This window comes from Hemitrygon akajei, chromosome 22 (assembly GCF_048418815.1).
Source record: "Hemitrygon akajei chromosome 22, sHemAka1.3, whole genome shotgun sequence".
In the NCBI taxonomy this organism is placed as follows: Eukaryota; Metazoa; Chordata; class Chondrichthyes; order Myliobatiformes; family Dasyatidae; genus Hemitrygon; species Hemitrygon akajei.
This window is the reverse complement of record NC_133145.1, coordinates 52,907,390-52,923,484: the sequence shown is the minus strand read 5'-3', so window position 1 is coordinate 52,923,484 and position 16,095 is coordinate 52,907,390. Positions and strand designations below refer to the sequence as shown.

At 41.3% G+C, this 16,095-nt stretch overlaps 1 protein-coding gene across 3 annotated transcripts in view; it reads left to right on the top strand.

Annotated features, from left to right (window-relative positions):
* Window positions 1–16,095, top strand: part of cog1 (component of oligomeric golgi complex 1) — a 40,293-nt gene that overhangs the window by 13,895 nt on the left and 10,303 nt on the right. For all 3 annotated transcript variants that reach the window (XM_073026239.1, XM_073026238.1, XM_073026240.1), the window contains 5 exons: window positions 283–1,080; window positions 10,824–10,970; window positions 12,539–12,700; window positions 14,820–14,947; window positions 15,063–15,171. In XM_073026239.1, the coding sequence (XP_072882340.1) occupies window positions 283–1,080; window positions 10,824–10,970; window positions 12,539–12,700; window positions 14,820–14,947; window positions 15,063–15,171 (1,344 nt within the window). The remainder of the gene's footprint in view (window positions 1–282; window positions 1,081–10,823; window positions 10,971–12,538; window positions 12,701–14,819; window positions 14,948–15,062; window positions 15,172–16,095) is intronic.

Here is a 16,095-nt window from a genome sequence, read left to right as displayed (position 1 = left end):
TATCTCTTCATAACTTCTCCCAGGTTTATCAAACTCGTTAGTTGTGTTTGAAGTTTTAGACAATGCTCACTTACTTATCTTATGCCTTTGTAAAGAGAGCTGTTTTCTTTGTTAAAGGCCATTGTATTTATCTGGATTATTGTTTGCAGTAAGGCCAAAAATCAAAGAATTAATACTTATAATTGAAAATGTGGTCAGGGAATATGAAAGGAAGAATATTTTGGGAAATTGGTAAGTTATGGTCTACAAGATACATTTCATAAACATTTTTCTTCTTTCTAGGCACTGACAAGAGAAGGTGTAGAATCTATCTCGCACAGTTCCAAACAACTCTTGATTTCAGCACTACAGGAGCTTCGGGCCAAAAATACCAGCACTGCCCTTAATAAACCTGTTGAGTTTGAATACAATGTTGCTGCATATCTTTGGTCGGAGAGCAATAATGATCTTTTACCAGACACTGCTTGGGTCAGTGTAACAAATCGTAGTCACTTTGTTAAGAGTGGACTCTCCATGAAGACTCAGGCTCTCACACTTTGTGTTCAAAGTTTCTGTTCAGCACTCGATTCCAAATTAAAACTTAAACTGGATGATTTAGTGATGTATCTTCCACCAGCTGCTTCCACCTTAAAAGACAATGTCAATGACTATTCAACCCAACAGCTACAGAATTCTGCATTTGATAGATACGCTGACACAGCGAAGGTGGAAGAGATGCTGCAGACAGAGTGTGTTGCTTGTGTGCAGTACATTCTGAACTGTGTGAGAGCAGAGCTTAAAATGGCAGAGGAGAGACTGCAAAGCTGCCCTTACTCTCCCAATGATTGTAATCTCAACACCATCCTTTTTATGGCACGATTGTGTCAGTCCATAGGGGAGCTCTGCCCTCATCTCAAGCAGTGCATTTTGGGCAAGTCAAGTAGTAACGATGTTGTCTGTGAGCTCCGTCCTGTCAAGAAGCTGGGCAAGGGGAAGCTTCAAGAAGTGAGGCCAGCACAGGCGAAGTGGCAGGAAATAAAGGATCAACTGCTGCAACAGAGCATGAGTGCGTATCGAATTTGGAATGTTGCCATATCAAAGGTCAGTGTCTACATTTACCTTGTTTGTTTATTAGTGAATATAGCAGTGCATTGATATTAGGGAATCTTTACAAAGGTTCATGATTGTTTATTGTCGTTCTTCAATACATGAGTATAAAGGAGAACAAAATGATTGTTACTCCGGATCCGATGCAGCTTAAAAAAAGCACTAAGAATACAGTAAAGAAACAAAAATACCACAATAAATATAAATGTAAAAGCATCCTATAAAATACAATATAAAAAATGGGTATATTATGGAGACTTTTTGTATGTTCATAAAGTAACAGTGTATGTAGTGGTGGTGGATGGATTGATGGGTGTAGGTGTTGATTATAAGACCAGGAGTAGAAGTAAGCCATCTGGCCCATCAAGTCTGCTCCGCCATTCAATCATGGGCTGATCCAATTCTTCCAGTCATCCCCGTTCCCCTGCCTTCACCCCATACCTTTTGATGCCCTGGCTAGTCAGGAACCTCTCTATCTCTGCCTTAAATGCACTCAATGACTTGGCCTCCACTGCTGCTCGTGGCAACAAAGTTCACAGATTTATCACCCTCTGACTAAGGTAATTTCCCCGTATCTTTGTTCCAAATGGACTTCCTTAAATCCTGAAGTTGTGCCCGCCTGTCGTAGACTCACCTACCATGGGAAATAACTTTGCCATATCTAATCTGTTCAGGCCTTATAACATTTGGAATGTTTCTGAGATCCCCCTCATTCTTCTGAACTCCAGGGAATACAGCCCAAGAGCTGCCAGACATTCCTCATACGGTAACACTTACATTCCTGAAATCATTCTCGTGAATCTTCTCTGAACCCTCTTCAATGTCAGTATATCCTTTCTTAAAATAAGGAGTCCATAACTGCACATAATACTTTTACAAGTGCTTTATAGAACCTCAACATCACATCCCTGCTCTTATATTTTATACCTCTAGAAATGAGTCAGTGGTGAAGAATTCACCTTCTTCAACACCGACTCAACCTGGAGGTTAACCTTTAGGGTATCCTGCACAAGGACTCCCAAGTCCCTTTGTATCTCTGCATTTTGAATTCTCTTCTCATCTAAATAATAGTCTGCCTGTTTATTTCTTCCACCGCAGTGCATGACCGTACACTTTCCAACATTATATTTCATTTGCCACTTCTTTGCCCATTCCCAAACTATCTCAGGCTCTCTGTTTCCTCAACACTACCTGCTCCTCCACCTATTTTTGTATCATCGGCAAATTTAGCCACAAATCCATTAATCCCATAGTCCAAATCATTGACATGTATTGTAAAAAGCAGTGGTCCCAACACCAACCTCTGTGGGACTCACTGGTAACTGGCACCCAGCCAGAATAGGATCCCTTTATTCCCACTGTTTTCTGTTGTTCAGCCAATGCTCTACCCATGCTAGTAACTCCCCTGTAATTCCATGGGCCCTTATCTTGCTAAGCAGCCTCATGTGCGGCACCTTGTCAAAGGCCTTCTGAAAATCCACATCTACTGCATCTCCTTTGTCTACCCTGCTTGTAATTACCTCAAAAAATTGAATAGGTTAGTCAGGCAGGATTTTCCTTTCGGGAAACCATGTTGGCTTTGTCCTATCTTGTCACGTGCATCCAAGTATTCCATAATCTCATCCCTAACAATCGATTCCAACAATGTCCCAACCACTGGTGTCAGGCTAACGGGTCTATAGTTTCCTTTCTGCTGCCTCCCACCCTTCTTAAATAATGGAACATTTGCAATTTTCCAGCCATCAGTACAATGCCAGAATCTATCTTGAAAGATCATTGTTAATGCCTCAGCAATCTCCAGCTACTTCCTTCAGAACTCAAGGGTGCATTCTGTCAGATCCTGGAGATTTATCCACCTTCAGATTATTAAGCTTCCTGAGTACCTTCTCAGTTGTAATTTTCACTGCAGATACTTCACTTCCCTGATACACTTGAATGTCTGGTATACTGCAGATGTCTTCCACTGTGAGGACTGATGCAAAATACGCATTCAGTTCCTCTGCCATCTCTGCGTCTCTCATTACAATATTTCCAGCGTCATTTTCTATTGGTCCTATATCCACCCTTGACTCTCTTTTACCCTTTATATACTTAAAAAAAAGTGTTTACTATCTTCTTTGATATTAGTCGCCAGCTTCTTTTCATAATTCATCTTTTCCTTCCGAATTACTTTCTTTGTTTTCTTCTGCAAGTTTTTAATCTTTCCAATCCTTTGTCTTCCTACTAACTTTGGCTTCCTTGTATGCCCTCCCTTTTGCTTTTACTTTGGCTTTGACTTCACTTGTCAGCCGCAGTAGTGTACTTCTATTCGAAAATTTAATCTTATTTGGAATATATCTGTCTTGCACTTCCCACATTTTTTGCAGAAATTCCAGCTGTTGCTTCTCTGCTGTCCTTCTTGCTAGTATCCCTTTCCAGTCAACTTTGGCCAGTTCCCCTCTCATGCCATTGTAATTTCCGGTATTCCACTGACATACCGACACAATGGATTTTAGTTTCTCCTCCTCAAATTTCAAAGTGAACTCAATCATATTGTGATCACTGTTTCCTAAGGGTTCCTTAACGTGAAGCTCTCTTATCACCTCCGGATCATTGCACAACACCCAGTACAGCACAGCCGATCCCCTCATGGGCTCAACAACAAGCTGTTCTAAAAAGCCATCTCTTAGACATTTTACAAATTCTCTCTCTAGGACCAGTTTTCCCAATCCACTTTCATGTTAAAATCCCCAACGATTATCATGACATTGCCCTTCTGACATGCCTTTTCTATCTCTTGCTGTAATTTGTAATCCATACCCGGCTGCTGTTTGGAGGCCTGAATACAACTGCCATTAGGGTCCTCTTACCCTTGCCATTTCTTAACTCAACCCATAGAGACTCTACACCTTCCAATCCTATGTCATCCCTTTCTAACGATTTAATATTACTGCTTATACGCAGGGCCATACCACCCCCCTGCCTTCTAACCTATCTTCCGATACACCGTGTATCCTAACTCCCAATGGCAGCCATCCATTAGCCAAGTTTCAGATGGCCACAGTGTCGTACTTGCCAATCTATAGCTGAATTTCAAGATCATCCATTTTATTTCTTGTGCTGCATGCATTCAAATACAACACTTTCGGTCAAGTATTTGTTGCTTTCCGTTTTAACTGCACCATACCTCTATTGTCATTTAGCTCAAACTACTGGCTGTGATTATGCCTCATCTCCTGCCTGTCCTTTCTATCATCTCTGTTGAAAGCTATCTTTGACTTATTTCTGTTTTTCCCCTCCCCCAGCCCTATCAGAGTCTAGACTGACACCTACATCATTTACTTTTATATTGTAATTTGTCCTCTACTGTGTCTGTTGTCTTGTTTATTAATTATTGTACTGCCCTGCACTGTTTTGTGCACTTTATGTACTCCTGTGCAGGTCTGTAGTCTAGTGCAGCCTTGTGCTGTCTCTCATAGTCTAGTGTAGTTTGGTGTTGTTTTATGTAGCACCAGGATTCTGTAGGAACGTTGTTTCGTTTTTACTGTGTACTGTACCAGCAGTTTATGGTCGAAGTGACAATAAACTTGACTTGACTGATCACTCCGGTTCCCATCCCCCTGCTAAATCAGTTTAAACCCTCCCTAACAGCTCTACTACACCTGCCTGCTAGGATATTGGACCCTTTTGGGTTCAGGTGTAACCTGTCCCTTTTGTACAGGTTGTACCTCCCCCAGAAGATGCCCCAATGATCCAGGAGCCCGAAGCCCTGCCCCGTACACCAGTCTCTCAACCACGCATTAATTTGCTTGATCATGCTATTCTTGTACTCATTAGCACGTGGTACAGGCAACAAACCTGAGATTACTACCCTGGAGGTCCTGCTTTTCAGCTTCCTACCCAACTCCCTGAATTCTCTCTTCAGGACCTCCCTTTTTTTCTACCTATGTTAATGGTACTAGCATGTACCAAGACTTCTGGCTGTTCACCCTCTCCCTTCAGAATACTCTGCACCTGATCCGAGACATCCTGTACCCTGGCACCTGGGAGGCAACACACCATGCAGATATCTCTATCAGGCTAACAGAACCTCCTGTCTGTTCCTCGCACTATGGAATCCCATATGACTACTGCATTCATCTTCTCTCTCTTCTGCACCATGGAACCAGGCTCAGTGTCAGAGACCCAATCGCAGTGGTCGTCCTCTGTCTGTCTGTTAACAGCATCCAAAATGAGATAATGATTACTTAGGGGGATGGCCACAGGGGTGCTCTCTACTATCTGAGCTCTTCCCTTCCCTGACAGTCACCCACTTACCTAACTCTTGCAGCCTCGGGGTGACTAACTCCCTGTAGCTTCTATCTCTCCTGTTCACTTTCCCTAATAAGCTGTAGGTCATCAAGCTGCAGCTCCAGATCCCTAACATGGTCTCTCAGGAGCTGCATCTCGGTGCACCTGGCGCAGGTGTGGCCATCAGGGAGACTGGAAAATTCCCAGGATTCCCTCATCTGACACCCAGAGCAAAGTACTAGCCTTACAGATATCCTCTTTATTCTTTAAAAAAAAGAAAGAAAATGAAGATGAAGTCCACTCACCCACTTATCTCGTTGAAGCCCAAATGAGCCAAAGCCCTACCACTCTGTCTCAGACCACTCCTTTGAGGACTGCTGCACTAGGCCATGTCTCGCTTTAATGCCTGAACCTTCCCTGCTCTCTAACTCACGATTGGTGCTCTGGTTGTCGCTGCTGATAGGCCACGTACAATGGACAAATGCTCTTGAAGCTCCCTTTTTAAATAACCACTGCCGGCCTGCGAGAAATCCCTCTTGGTAGAGCTCTGTCGACGCCGCTGATAGGCCATGTACAATGGACAAATGCACTTGAAGCTCCCTTTTTAAATAACCACTGCCGGCCTGCGAGAAATCCCTCTTGGTAGAGCTCTGTCGACGCCGCTGATAGGCCACGTACAATCAGCCTGACAGCTTGGAGGAACTAACTGGTTTTGAGCTTAGTGGTCCTGGCGTGGATATTATGTAAACTGCGCCGCTCTTGGGAGTGGGCCAAACCATCCATAAGCAGAGTGGGTAGGAACCTTCATGATGTTGCTGGCTTTTTTCTGGCTTCTTTCTGTATATATGGCCTTGATTTTGGGTAGGCTGGTGCCGGTGATGCGTTGGATAGTTTTAACTACCCATTGTAATGACCTCTCATCTGCTGCAGTGCAATTTCCATACTACAGTGATGCCGTAACTCTAGATTTACATTTTCAGTCCTGTGTTTTTTTTAAATAAGTATAATCTACATTTGGAAAAACTGGTACCCACAAGTTTGATGGTCGATTACTTGGCACCTTCTTGCCCTTTTGGAAAACACTTTTGTCCTGAAGTGCATTCAGTTCAATTAAGGATTTCTTTCCTCCTCCAGTGCTATGCTATTTAGATGATAACTTGTGAATTTAGTTGTCTTGTTCGATTAACTTTAAATTCTTAGCCCTCCATGTTCTTCTGGACTGTCCCTGATTTTAAATTGGCTGTGCGGTTCAGGATTAAATTTGTGCTTGAGAGTCACTAAATGCAGCACTAAAGGGTTAAAACATTTCTACCACTGGTGTGGCCTTACTAGATGTCTGTATTTCATTTTGGTTCTGAAGAATCTCAGGTAAATACAAACACTGAAAATTCCAGTTAGATTTAACAGAAACACCAGCACATGCATAGTTTGATATTGGCCGCATAGTACTTTTTTAACTCTTTACTTGGTTAAATTCCCCATTGTTTTACAATGATTTGGAAATATTAAGAAAATTTGCTAGATACTGTAACCTGTACTGTGTCAATACAAAGGTTCTCCTGATGCAAGTTACTTTACAATTTATGTGTAACTGAAAGAGACTTCTGCTCAAGCGCACTTGATGAAACAGTTTAGTCAACGACAGATCAGCAGATGAAATGCCACATTGCAAGGTTATTACTGACCTTGCAGGTAGGTTAATTGGACAGAAGAGCTCCAAAAGAGGGGGATTTTATTGATACACATAAAATGCTGAAGTAACTCAGCAGGCCAGACAGCGTCTATGGAAAAAAGAGTACAGTTGACATTTTGGGCTGAGACCCTTCAGTAGAACTGAAGAAATAAAAAGATGAGGAGTTGCGATTAGAGGGTGGGGGAAGGGAAAGGAGAAACAGATGATAGGTGAAACTGTGAGGGTGGGGAAGGATGAAGTAAAGAGTTGGGAGGTTGATTGGTGAAAGAGATACAGGGCTGGAGGAGGGGGAATTTAATGGGAAAGGACAGAAGGCCATGGCAGAAAGAAAAAGGGGAGGAGCACCAGAGGGAGGCAATGGGCAGGCAAGGAGATGAGGTGAGAGAGGGAGAAGGGGAGGCATTGTCTCCCACTCCATCATCAAACACAGCTCTGGTGTTCTCCCATCCACTGCCATCACCATCACCCTCACCCACACTTCCCAGTTCTACCTCCTACCCAAGATCCACATACCTGCTTATCCAGGTAGAGCCATTGTTCCTGCCCCACTGAACTCGTATCTGCATACCTTGACTCAGTTTTATTCCCTCCTAGTTAAGTCCCTTCCTACCTAGATCTGTGACACATCACATGCTCTTGATCTTTTCAATGATTTCAAGTTGTCTGGCCCCCATCATCTTATTTTCACGATGGATATCCAGTCCCTGTACACCTTCATCGTCCACCAGGAAGGCCTCAAAGCTCTCCATTTCTGTCTGGACACCAGACTCAACCAGTTCCCCTCCACCACCACTCTCCTCAAACTAGCAGAACTTGTCCTCACTCTCAATAATTTCTCCTTTGGTTTCTCCCAGTTCCTTCAAACAAAAGAGGTTATGTGGAGCAGTCTATGTTCCAAGCCTACGCTGGTGTCACTCACCCACTTTTCCTACGCTACATTGACGATGGCATTGGTGCTGCTTCCTGCACCCATGTGGAGCTCGTTGACTTCATTAACTTTGCCTCCAACTTCCACCCTGCCCTCAGATTTACCTGGTCCATTTCCAGCAACTCCCTCTCCTTTCTCAATCTCTCTGTCTCTATCTCTGGAAACAGCTTATGTCTTTTACAAACCCACTGACTCTCACAGCTACGTCTTCCACCCTGTCACTTGTAAAAATGTCATCCCCTCTCTCAATTCCTCCGGCTCCACTGTATCTGCTGTCAGGATGAAGCTTTTCATTCCAGAATGAAGGAGATGTCCTCCTCCAAGAAAGGGGCTTCACTGCCTCCACTATCAATGCTGCCCTCAACTGCATCTCTTGCATTTTGCCCATGTCTGCCCCACCTCATTCTCCCACCACCCCACCAAGGATAGGGTTCCTCTTGTCCTCGCCTGGCACCCCACCAGCCTCTGTGTCCAGCACGTAATTCTCTGTAACTTCCGCCTTCTGCAGCAGGATCTCACCACCAGGCACATGTTTCTCTCTTCCCCCCCCCCCCCCCCACCTTTCTGCTTTCTGCAGGGATTGCTCGCTACGTGACTCCCTTGTCCATTCATTCCTCTCTACTGATCTCCCCCCCACCCCCACCCCACAGGCACTTGCCTTCCCAGCAGAACAAGCGCTATGCCTATCCCTACACTACCTCCATCACTACCATTCATGGCCCCAGTCAGGTGAGGCGACACTTGGCCTGTTAACGGATAAAGTTTTTTTGAATTAACTGAGATGCCACTGTAGATGCATTCAAGATTGTAGATTTAAGTAACCTTAAGTAAGGATTTTTGAGTCTCCCCCGGTTTGCTATTTTCTAAAAATTGTGGATTCTACAATATTACATCTCTACACAAATTTTTGTTAGAATGCTGAGTGCTGCCTCGCATGGCCACTCTGTTTTGCAAACACAGTCTGTAGAGATGGAGAAATGGCATCAGTGGTTGAGCACGCGGCGTGATTGCTATAAGGGGATCCTAGGCCAGAATCTGTTGCAGAGCAGGGAATGTGTAGAATGAGCAGGAAAGCCTGTGGAGTTTGCCAGGCTGTTAGAATGGACAGTCATTTGGCAGGGACAATCACTTCAAATGCTGGACTGGGCCAGTTGTTCTGGCCATTCTTTCTCCATCATGGGTCTGAGAGGAAATAAAGTAAAGTTTATCTTCCCTCCCCCCCCCCCCCCAATACACCACACCACTCCATATTCTGAATTTGCTTCCTAATCCTTGCTGAAAATTTTTGGCTGGCAGTTGAGAACAGCAGCTAGTTGTTGGAAAGAGTTACAAGGCAACACCATTCTGAATATTTTTATCTTTTTTTTTGTAAAATGTTGATGTAGTTTTCCCCCTTTGCTCCATGAAGCAATGCCTAATTGGCCACTTTATTTGGTATACCTGTTCTCTGGCTTGTTCTGCTAATATCTCATCAGCCAATCATGTGGCAACGACTCAGTGCATAAAAGCAGGGTCAAGAGGTTCAGTTGTTGATCAGACCAAACATCAAAATGGTGATGATGATGGCATCCGTTAGTCTCGTGAGACCATGCATCTGTGCCTGGAAAGTCCTCTCCAGGGCACAGGCCTGGGCAAGGTTGTATGGAAGACCGGCAGTTGCCCAAGCAGCAAGTCTCCCCTCTCCACACCACCGATGTTGTCCAAGGGAAGGGCAAGGGCCGATACAGCTTTGCACCAGTGACGTCACAGGAGTTGCCAGAGCGAGGTTGATGACAACGTCGGACTGCCTTAGGGACTCCAGCTCCGGATTTGTCCTCAGGGTTTACTCCCGAAGCCTTTCCCATGAGTGGGTATGGCCGCAAGGCAGCGGAGGTTTGAAATCAGAGTTTTCCCTCTCTCAGATGGACTGCCTTCCCAGGCTGATGAGCTCCATCTACCTGAAGCACTGGTTTTAAGGTGTCAGGACCTGCCTTTGCCCCTTCTCCTGTCAGTAGAAACAGTTCCGCTGGACTTAGAGGCTAAGGCACATGAGAAGGCCAGGAGTTGGACTTGGTTGTCAGAGGCTATTTGAGGCGCATGCTGTGAGGAGCACTTTTAGGTAGTGGGAGTTTGTCCCTGCTACTACTCCTCGGCTTGACAACCTTGGAACCAAAAATGGTGAAGAAATGTGATTTAAGTGATTGACCATTGAGTGATTGCTGATGTTAGATAGGGTGGTTTGAGTTCTCAGAAACTGCAGATCTCCTGGGACTTCTGTATGCAACAGTCTCTTAGAGTTTACAGAGAATGGTGTGTAAACAAAATAAAAATCCAGTGAACGATAGTTCTGGGCAAGATCGCCTTGTTAATGTGAGAGATCAGGTGAATGGCCAGACTGGTTCAAGCTGACAGAAGGGTGACAGTAACTGAAACAAACAGCCATGTGTTCTAACAGTTAGAGCATCTTTGAATACACAACACGTCGAGCATTGAAGTGGATGAACTATAGCAGCAGAACTCCACACTGGGTTGCATTCCTGTACCTAATGAAGTGGCCACTTTATTATAAATTTGAGAAATTTTGTATTGTGTTGTGTAAACATGATTAATTGGAAATGTTGCATTTGGTCAGTGAACATGCTGTTCTGTCTTTCCTGCTTCAAGATGTTTCTTTAAGTCCTGCATTTCATATAAGTTTAGTGTGAAATGTTCGGTCTAGTTTTTATGAGATAGCGTTGGATGCTATGCAACATTATATGAACCCGTGTGATGTAAGTTGATGGTTTATGTAAAGACCTGTCAGTTCATTTTCCTATTTTTTTTCAGTAACTTATAGTTTCTTGATAATTTTGATATTTCTCCTTTCAGGCTTTAGTTTCCCGTTTCACCCATACATTGCACTCTCATACAGCTGGGGCTATTCTGTGCACAGCGACCAGCTGGGATGAAATTGAAATTCAAGAGGAAACAGAAGCTGGGAATAGTGTGACATCCAGAATCCGTCTTCCTGTACAGGTTAGAAGGATTGTTTGTTCTTCTCATTCAAATAACTTGTTTTCAGGAGAAAAATCAAGGACACAATCAATCATCAAAATCTTTATTCACATCTGATTGGTAGTTATATGATAGTTTTCCCATTCATTTCCCTGGGTTATCAGCATCAATTTCTGTCTCCTCTCTCCATACATATTGCACTAATTGTAGGGACGTTTGCTGTTATGAATGGTAATATCCAAAAATATCAAATTAAGTGGGTAGCATAGATATTAATTTTCTTTTCTTCAATACATATTTTCTTGCAGCTCAGGAGCTGTTTGCATATTCAATGTATTAGCACATACAATCTCTTTTTGAAGACATTATTGTGTCTTCAGGGTACTGTTAATATAGTTAACACCGTTTATTACCCTGATACCACTTATTTCAAAATAATACATTTTTATTTAACATCCATGTTAAATTTAAAACTTGATTGCACCTAAGCCCTTGTTACATTGCTCCAGCTTCGCATAAGTGTATATATATGAAGGATTACTGGATTTCAACTAGCAATAAAATTTTGTTCTTGCTAGTGTAGATAAATTCTTCTAGATTTCCCACCATATATTTACATCGTATGTTATACACTCAGTCGCCTCTTTATCAGCTACAGGAGTGGACCCAGGGTGGTATTTTGCTGCACAAGTACAAATAGTATTGTGCAAAAGTTTTGGGAACCGTAATTTTTTTGCACTGTACTGTATGTGGCTGTTAGCAAAAAAAAACCCTGAAGCTTTAATAGCCTTTTAGCAGAATTTTCCAGTATAATTGAATTGTGTACAACCTTTCTTGTAAAGCTAGACCAATAATCTGCTGACATTATTTAAAGCCATTTTTGAACCACAAGTTAAGATGCATCTAAAGAATAGCAAATAATATGAAACATACAATTGTTAACTGGTGGATAGTTATTTGTCTTTTCTCGATGTATTATCTGTGGGAGTTTGGGAATAGTGGGGTGGCGGAATGTGCGATAAATGAGCTTCGATCTATGTTCTTCCAAAGCGATGTTATTTATAGTGAAGTACAACTGTTACTTGACTGCGCCAGAATTTGTTGGGTTATTTCTGCGGTAATAAAAGTAGTGCTCATGGTAATTTGAAGCCACAGATGACTGTAATCTAATCTATCAGCACCGTAGATGTGGAAAAGTCTTAAATCCTGACTCCACATAGTACTGAATTGAAATGAAAAGTGCATGATTAATCACACTATTAGTGATCCCTGCTGTCTCCCCTAGACTCTATGGATTTATTCTGGTAGGTCCTGATTATCAATGTTTTCATCTACGTTCATACTACTTCCCTTTTTCCAGCTACTCTACTGTGCTTTCTGCAGAAGTTTGCTTAGCAAAAATTCAACATTAATGTCACTGGTAATTTCAGTGAAATTGCAAAAAAAATTTTAGGCATTGTAATTTCACAAAGTATGTTACTACAAGATAATTACAAATTAATAGTGTGAATGAAGTCATACCATATGTCAAAAATAATTATTCTAGCATTTCATTCGTTTACATCCTTATTTTTCTCCCCCCTCCGTAGCCTTCTTGGTATGTTCAGTCACTTCTCTTTAGTTTATGCCAAGAAATAAACCGGGTTGGAGGTCATGCTCTTCCTAAGGTCACACTTCAGGAGTTGCTGAAGTCCTGTTTGGATGAGGTGCTTCCTGCTTATGAAAGACTGTGTTCCACAAAACTAGATGAGGTATGGAATTTTTTTTTAAAAATCATCAGATCTTTGTTGCTACAAAGTAGTGAAATGAAAGGCTCAATTAAAACTTTGGATCGTATAAAGTCTCATTGACTGGCTAATAATTGTGAATATACTAAAGCTATTAAGGATTGTTTAATTTAAAAGGTATGTTAAGCTCATTTATTTGTGTTGCATCTGTTGTTCACAAAGATGCTTATTCAGGAAGTCATTTAAGCTTGGTCACCGTGACAGTTTTTATAATGTGATCATTCACCTTTTCCTTCCATGGTACCTCAGCTTGCGATGTCGTCAGTGTTTGGGTATTAATTTCCTTTATTAATGTCATCTCTTATCCAAAAGCTGTTTAAGTAATTTTTCAAAGAAAATACAGAAATCAAGCATTCGGTGCAGACCATTGTTAACTTGACGACATTGAGAAAGATTTGTGCATGTGAGTGGTATGCAAAGGACTGCAAATTTTTAGTTGATTTTCTGCCGATGTGACATGAGTTTCAAGGATATCAAGTTTCTCAGAATTTTTGTTTGCTCATTATGATGTACGTCAGAAGTGTTACAGAAACTATTTTATTGTGAAAATGGACTCTCTGTCATTCCAGTAAAGTACTGGAAAAGCAGGAGCAAGTAAATTATTGATGATATTGTTCCTAAATTTTAATGCTTAATGATTAATTATTTTGATGCCACATTACATGATGATGGGACTCCATCTGCAGGCATTGTACAGAAGGTTCACAAGACTGATGTCTGGAGTGAAGGGGTTAATATATGAAGATAGTTTGGGTTAGGCTTACATTTTATTACAAATTGGTAGAATAAAAGGTGACTTCAAGTACAGTACAAAGCTCAGCTGTCTTATCTTCATTTTGATGATATGGTACATATGGACAAAGAAGATCCCATGAATGTCTTAAGAATCCTAAAGGTGGTGTAGTTCATCCTTGATTCTGATTTGCTTAAGACTGTTTATAACGTGTGGATTATGTGGTCTTTGTAATCATGGCTTTGGTTTCCAATGTGCTTTTCTGTGAAAGTAAATAGCTAGGACTGCGATTGCACAGTAGTTGAGGTGAATCATATTGAAACCACACCCCACAAAAAAAATAGCTAAATAGTTTATAGTACTTTATGAGAAAATCATCAAATTTTTATGAAAGTAGAAATAAGCTGATCATTCTTTTACAAGATTTCTGCAATCATTCTTTATATTATGGTTCAGAATAGCAGTTTAGTGCCTTTGTAGGCACCTGCTTTGTATAGTGGTTTTGAAACTCTTATCTTTTTCTACATCAAAATAAATATAAAAGACTTTTACATGAAATAATCCCTCATTGTCTGATTTGCTAAAGGGTGAATATAGTTCAGAAATTCCCAATATTTCATTGGATTGACAGGCTTTCCTTGCCTTGGCAAAGCGTAACTTGCTCTTTCCAATTGCAATCTGATCTTGAAATATTTGATGGTGCTTAAAATCTACTGTTGACTGGTAACCACACCGCAATATGGGCTGGAGATTACTTTTGATTTTTAAAATATTTTTTCATTCTCTTAAATGTTTATATGCTGTTTTAGATCTATAGCACTTAAGTAGTTTTGCCCTTTCTTGAGGATTGGTAGGCAGCATCATATTGTTAGAGGAGTAAGATCTTTATTGGTGGACCTTCAGTATTAAATGCTTTTTTTTCTATGGTTTATCCTCAGCATGGTGGAGCATTAATTAAGATCCAAAGTATTTAAGAATCAAATTTTATGGGGGGTGTGTGTGTGTGTGTGTGTGTGTGTGTATTTATTTCCTTCTTTTTGCACCATTCTCTGTAAACTCTAGAGACACTTGTGTGAAAATCCCAAGAGATCAACAGTTTCTGAGATGCTCAAACCACTCTGTCTGGCACCAACAATTATTCCACAGTCAGTCATTTAGATCACATTACTTCCTCATTTTGATGTTTGGCCTGAACAACAACTGAACCTCTTGACCATGCCTGCATACTTTCATGCATTAAGTTATTGCTACATGTTTGGCTGATTAGATATTTGCATTAATGAGCAGGTGTACTTAGCAAAATGGCCACTGATTGTATATGTGTGTGTTTACCATTATGTCTTGTTTCAGGTTGACTCTGCATTCCCTTTAACCCAGAACAGAGCTTTGCAACTACTTTTTGATCTTAAATACCTCAGTTCAGTTTTAACAGTCAGAAATGAAGAGGTGAAAAGCAGCAGGCATCAGCAAGACCCAAGGTACTGATCTTCCTTGAGAAAGCCTAAATATTTTATACAAATGCTCTTGAATTCTGAAAAGATATGTAAACACTTGTACTAAGATTGACATTGTTCTTTGCTTTTACTAAACTAGGGTTCAAAATGTGTCAGACACTTTGGAAAGCCACATTGATCCATTTGATTTGGATGTTTTTACTCCACACCTTAACAACAATCTGAGTAAGCTTTCTCAAAGGACTTCAGTAAGTAGAACAGCTGAGTCTGAATCAAATCTTTATTTGTATAGAGTAGTTCCAAACCTCGGTTGGATTTCTGGACAAAGCATTGTGAAATAGTGTAGTTTAGTGGATGAAAGGAAGATGAAGTTAGTTTGCTTTGTACTTGGCTGGTGAATAATTGTAATGAATGTAAAGATAATAAGTTTTGTGCTACCTTTCTGAAATGCACTCAGTGGCCACTTTATCAGGTACAGGAGTAGAACCCGCTGTGGCCTTCTGCTGCTGTGCCCCAACCTCTTCGAGGTTCAACATCTGCATTCAGTGATGTTCTTCTGTATAGCACTGTTGCAGCACATGGTTATTTGAGTTACTGTTGCCTTCCTGTCGGCTTGAACCAGTCTGGCCATTTTCTTCTCCTTAACAAGCTGCATTGTCCAGACAACTATTGCTCACTGGTTGCTTTGTTTTTTGTCTGTCACGTCTTTTTCTATAAGCTCTGGAGTCTGTTGTGTGTGAAAATCCCAGATCCGCTTTTCTGAGATACTCAAACCATCCCATTTGGCACCAACAATCATTCCTCAGTCAAAGTCACTTAGATAACATTTCTTCCCTATTCTGATGTTTGGTCTGAACAACAACTGAACCTGTTGACCATGTCAGCATGCTTTATGCATTGAGTACATAATTGGCTGGTTAGATATTTCCAGTAACAAGCAGATGTACCTAATAAAGTGGCCACTAAATATGTAGTATACTAATGTGATAAAATGTACAGTACAGTGGCAGAAAGTGAATATACATGGAAAGACATGTATAAATATTATTTGAGCTCCTTACAAGCTTTGCATTATAGTTAGCAATACTGGTGATAAATATTGCAAAAAATATTATTTACAATCCCTATTACTTAAATGTGTGCCTATTCACTGATGGATTTTTCTAAGCCTC